General features: G+C 45.3%; 1 protein-coding gene across 1 annotated transcript in view; it reads left to right on the top strand.

Moving 5' to 3' along the window:
* Positions 1–3530: 3530 nt before the first annotated feature.
* KIZ (kizuna centrosomal protein) overlaps positions 3531–6000 on the top strand; it is a gene marked incomplete at both ends in the record, with an annotated part of 39418 nt that continues 36948 nt past the window's right edge. The window contains 2 exons of the mRNA XM_079532436.1: positions 3531–3628; positions 5221–5283. Of these exons, the coding sequence (XP_079388562.1) occupies positions 3531–3628; positions 5221–5283 (161 nt within the window). The remainder of the gene's footprint in view (positions 3629–5220; positions 5284–6000) is intronic.

Raw genomic sequence — 6000 nt, 5'->3', positions numbered from 1 at the left:
AGGCCCTTGTAGCCTGGAGCACTTGTTGAACCTGATGACAAGTGCATCAAAGTGGCTGGCAATTATGAAATAAACAAATATCATTTGAGGCATTTTGGAGCCGAATCCAGTAATACATAGATTAGCTTATTGATGTCGTTATCGCGCCGAATATTATTCATACTGCTGATATTTCTGCTGTGCAGTAGCATTCCACACTCAGCACACATCACATTATCTCGCTATGCAAAAGGCTTCATTAATCACACCAGACAATGGGCCAGGCATTCTCCCTTTGAGCCGGGAGTTTTGGATCTTCAGTCTTTTCACCTTACCTAAATGCCTCATCCCTGCCAACATGGAAAGCAACTCTTCAGAACAGATCTCTCTCAAATGCGGTGCTAAAAGGGAAATGTTATCACGTTCAGTTGAAAGAATTTCTCGCTTGTTTTATATCCTCCTTTCAATTTTTTTGTGATTTCTGGAGTCGAAGTGGGACAGGCGGCAGGCAGGAGGGGAATGTGCTCATAGCACTGCTGTTTTCCAGAGAGAGGATCTGGGCAACAATACAGAACCAACTCGCCTTGGCACCAAGGAGCAGGCTCTGAAAGAGAGGCAGGGTGCTCCCATTGATAGGAACATTCTCAGGTGCAGTCTCCCGTCCTCCTGAGGCATAAGATCTGCACAGAAGGACATCAGCATCGTTTCAGTGGGAGCAACAGAAGTCAAAGTAGTGTTTGCACAGGGCACTCCGTGGTGTAAAGCAGGCAGATGATGTAAGGTCAGACAGGACTCGAGCCCTCTGATGGCTTGCTCTGAGTGGTCCGGCTCAAATTCAGCCTCGCGTCTCACATCTCAGAAAACCTAAATTCAGTTCTTATTTCTCCAGGGACGGGAGAGCTCAGCACTGCCAATCTACTCGTCCCTCTTCAGACAAAAGCAGCCACTTCAATGGAGACTAGAAGCTGCTGGTTAATTCCTCACGTCTACATCTCAAACAGCAGCGACTGTGAATCACTGAGACCCCAGATCGCCCCTATACCCTCTCAGACTCATGGCCTTGGAGCAGCCAGAGAAAGGCTGGACATACAGGATCCCTTCTGGTCCACTGACGACAACATTACTAGAGACTTTCAATGATTTCAACAGGCTCTGGATAAGGCCCTTACATTCTTAATAAACACCGTATGGCTTTAAACACTGTATTCTTGTTCTTAAGTTTGGTATTGAATCAGCTGTTATCAGTGGCTCCCGTGTTAACAAGTTCTTGCTGGAGGAACTCATTTCACCTGTCCTGCTGGCAGCAAACACTGTGCTCTTCAGTAAGACAATGTCTTTTCTATTTATGCATCAGACGTGGGGAATAATAGGTTTCAAGGAACTGCAACGTTCAATAAAAGCGTTTTATTACATTTAAATTTATTAAAATTTAAACATTAAATTCAACATGTTAATTACTGCTTCCACGCGTTGACACTGGCAGTCAGAAATGGATCCACACAACTGCTCTGCCGAGATATGTTTGCTGGTGTTATTTGCTCTTTGATTACTAATGTATTATTAGTGCTCTTCATTTGGGACTTGATTCATTAACAAAAAGACGTATATGGGCATTATGCAAATTTTTTGTATGCCTTTTACATAGCTACCAGGGCCTGCATTCTAAATCTAATTGAAAAAAAAAAAAGAAAAGAAAAAGAAAATATATTCAATTCTGTTCTGGCTTGTGGGCAAGCCTCAGCCAAATGTACAGTTGCTTCAGAAACCAAGGCAGAGCACAGAGGAAAAATCCCTTTTCAAAACATCTCTGGCTTTCTGCAAATCCCCTTGCAGTGAAATCAAACAAAACCTCTGGGCTGCTGTGCTTTGACTGAACTGACAGGATGGTGGTGAAGAACTGAGATCCCACAGCCAGATGATTGCTGCAGTGAGGTACAGCCTGCACCTTTCAGGGTGCTGCTAAATCTCCAGGGGAGAGCGGGATGCTAAAAGCACACATGGCTTCCTTCCTAAATTAGAAATGATGGATAAAGCTGTAAGATTAGTGCACATCAATCCCTTCGTTTGAATTGAGAGATACCTTCATTTGGCAGCTATTGGGGAAAAAAACCCATCATTTCATTCAAAGTACATTTAATAAGACAGAACGAGACAGATTTCTTTGACAGTTTTACAGCTCTTATCAGATTACATTAAAATTAAATTAAAACAATCTAAAAGAAGTGTTAAGTACTAAAGGGAGAGCACAAACAAAACACTTCTCTTTGTAGGCTTTCAGGGACGGGGTACTGACGTGAGTTATCAGGGATGGGAGTAATAAGATTATTCTTCAGTCAATTACGAGCCCATCAGTGTCAGCACGGAGGATCTCATCACAGAACTGACTTACAAAGCCTCAGAGGACGCGAGCACAACCCTGCACCCATGGAATAAATGGTCAAGGGGCATAAAATGGGAAATATATTGGAGTGGCCAGGCGACAGCTCCTCAGGACCCCCTGGCCTCACGTTTGCCTGGCGTTGGGTCACAAATAGAACATCAGCAGGGCTGGCACGGTCTGAGACAAACCGTGCGGTCCTACAGGTCCTTCCTCCAAGGCCGGACGGCTGATTCCATCCAGCTGAGACCTGGAAGTCTCGGCTGGGGAATAACATTTTCCAGTATGTAAATATAATATACGCTCACAGCTTCTGATTGCAATAGAAGGGTTTGAAAGTTTTGATATTATTTTAGCAAGCGCAAATATTTTCAAAAGCCGTTTAGTCTTCCAGAACCGAGCCTGGTATGTCACCGGTACGGGTTTGACAAAGCCAAATTCTTTGCCTGTTTTGAAAAATAACAAAATTGTAGTATATGAAAGTGTTTTCTTGTTCAAATGCCATGTAGCATTTGACAGTTTTCTGCACTGACAATCAGCGATGCATTCAAAGTATGTGTCAGGCTGACAGGGCGTTTCATGGCTGACATTTGTAAACAGCAAGTTTTTAGTGCCTCACCTCGGCGTCAGAGGGGAGATTATTTACTTTGACGTAGATATTAGCAATACGAGCTCTTACCGGGGACTTTAAAAAAAAAAAAAAAAAAAAAAAAAAAAAAGAAAACGATTTAACTACGAAGCTGCTATGAAAACCTTATTATTTCCAAGCAGCCAAGGGGCCGCTCCGCTTGGAGCGCTGAAACCCCACATTGAGAAGCGGCGGCTGAGGCAGGGGGTAAAACACATCCCGGGGTAAACTGTGCAGCTTTGGGAACTGAGGCAAAGCCAGCCCTACGTTTTGTCTGTTGTCTCTTGTGAAAGTGCGGAACGGCGCTGCGCTGTGAATGACACGTATTTGCTTTCAGGGCGCGCTCGCACAGGGGGGCTGGGCTGCGCTGGGCGCCTCTGGCGGGGCAGCTCCACACGCTCCTCTCCTACGCTCCCCGCTCTCCACACAACACAACCCCGCTCCCCCCATCCGCACAGCGCGGCGCGGCCTTCCGGGGCGGGGCGGGCGGGCGGCGCGGGGCAGGGCGGGAGCCGTTGCGTTGGTCACGGCCGTAAACAGCGCGGCATGAGCGGAGCGGGCCCGGCGGCGGGCGGGCCGTGCCCCGAGAGCTCCCCGCCACGTAGCCAGCGGCTGGGCGGCCTCCTGCGGTGCCTCCGAGAGAGGTGAGGGGCGGTGGGGCTCGGAGCGCTGGGTTTGGGTGGCGGGGAGAACGAGCTGGGATTGTTTGGTGTGAAGGAGAGGAGCTCGCTGCGCTCTGCGAGTTCCTGGAGGCAGGCTGTGGGCTCGGCCTCTTCTCCCGGTTGGCCGTTCCAGGCGTTTATAACGCTGGTACTCAGATGCTGAGAGGCTCTCGTGTGACAGTTCTTATATTTCTTTATCTTCCTGCTAGACAAGGTCTGCATTATGAACTCAGGTGCTGCCTGTCTGTTTGCTTGTGTCTGTATTGCTCGCTCATGAGAAAATACGTGACGCAATGCCAGCAACTGAGCTAACTAATTAATGACTTTTTTTAATCCTTTGCCTGTTTTTGTTAATTTTGCATGTACTCTGTGAAAAAGCTTTTCTTCTTGTTCTAATTCCCCAGTGAAATGAGGTGTGTATACACCCAGAGTATCTCCTAGTAATTTGAAATTATTGGCCAGATTCAGTCAGAGCTGCAGGATACAGAAGGCTTGGAGTTTGTGAAGATGATGTCCTCAAAGATGATGAATATAAATTCGTGGGAAGCTGGGCTCTTCTAGACTAGTTACATCCCTGGAGGTGTTCAAGGCCAGGTTGGATGGGGCCCCAGGCAGCCTGGTCTAGTATGAGATATGGAGGTTGGTGGCCTTGCCTGTGGCAGGGGGATTGGAGCTTGGTGATCCTTGAGGTCCCTTCCGAGCCAGGCCATTCTGAGATTCAGGACAGACCTGTGAGCGGGATGCTGGCAAAGCATGCTGGGAGAAAGGAAGCAATCCTTCATGAACTAGCAGTGTGCTGCCTGTGGTACTGGAGAATGAGAAATAGGAGAGATGCCAATGGCATCTGCTGACTTTTACATCCATCAGGATATCGCAGTGTTCTTCATCGAGTCATGAAAATTACTTCTAGAAGTGTAAAAACAAGATCTTGAAATCTGCTTTTGCTTAGCTGTCCATCATGTAAAAGGAAATTGAAAGGATGAGATCCCAGGTGAAGCGTGGCTTTTAAATTGCATACATGACATGAAAACGTAATCTTGCTTCAGACAGTGGCAGGATCAGATGGGTAAAATGGATGCCTTGATCTCACAGGCTGCAGAGGAGGAAGGCTTTCCTCTGTGCGGGGCAGCTGGGAGGAGGTGGATGTGTGTGGCTGTGACATGAACTCGTTTGTAGGCAGCACAGATACATGGAAAAGCATGCCTAGCCACGTGGGTGCATACGGCCCTGTCCATGTCACTCTCACATGTACAGCCTTCCTACCCAGAACAAATTTGTGATCATTTTTAACACAAAAACAAACTTAAAGAACTTGCTTTGATTGTTGCAGGGTTTATAATTCAAATTTACTAGGAGCCATTGACTTATCAATTGCTAATTTTTGCTCACGGATGGTTTCTTGCTTTCAGGAATGGATTGTGGTTATTATCACTGTTATTCTTTTCTCCTTCTGAAAACAGAGGTTTTTTTCCTAAGCAGCCCGGTCCTCCCCATGGGCCTATGTCCACATGTGTTTTGGGTGTTTAAGTTATAAAATAATTGTGTCTTATCATATATCGTATGTTTTCTTCTAGTGAAACCAGAAGACTAGAATTGGAAAGGAAACTGCTAGAATACAAAAGTTCTGATGCATACCTGTAAGCCTGATTTCAAAACTTTTCATTGGTTGTTTTATTTTAGTTACTAAGACTTCAGTTACTGGTGAAGTCACTTATGTTAACATAGCTACCTTATTCTGCTAATACTGAATGTTACTATCTGAACATCTGGCATGCATGTTAGTTTTGTGCAATGTTTGTGGAGTCATTGTAGTGTGAAATATAGAAGGTGTTTCCTTCCTAGTGCTCTGTGCTGCCGTTAACATGTCACAGGATGCCTGAAAGTTTTAGGAAGTGCTAAAGGATATTCTAGGTTCTAATTTTGCTCCCTGGATTGTTTCTACATTATCTATTTAATGCAGGTTACACATGCAGTCTGGAATTAAGAAAAGCTTAAATAGCCATGTAGTGTACTGGCTGTGCATCTGGACTGGATGTTCAGAAATTCAGATGCCTTATCTGGACACAGTTGTATATAACATGTGCCAGGTTATAAGCATTGCTGGTGACAGCCCTTTTGAGAAAGACTAAACCATTAAAACTGCAAACATGTCCCACATTACCCATTCAAATTAATATATTGTGTTTGCTTCTCTTAATAATTGCATTTATCTCAAAGCTTCTCCCTTCTTCCTCTCCTTTTTTTTACACATAAGCCACGAAATTCCTGTCTCAAGCAGCTTAGACAGAAGGTTAGCAGTTTCTGGAACTGATAGCTCTCCAGTGAGCATATGAGCATCAAAAGATCCTAGCTCT

This window comes from Tetrao urogallus (assembly GCF_951394365.1).
Source record: "Tetrao urogallus genome assembly, chromosome: 2".
Lineage (NCBI taxonomy): Eukaryota > Metazoa > Chordata > Aves > Galliformes > Phasianidae > Tetrao > Tetrao urogallus.
This window is presented reverse-complemented; position numbering and strand designations above follow the sequence as displayed.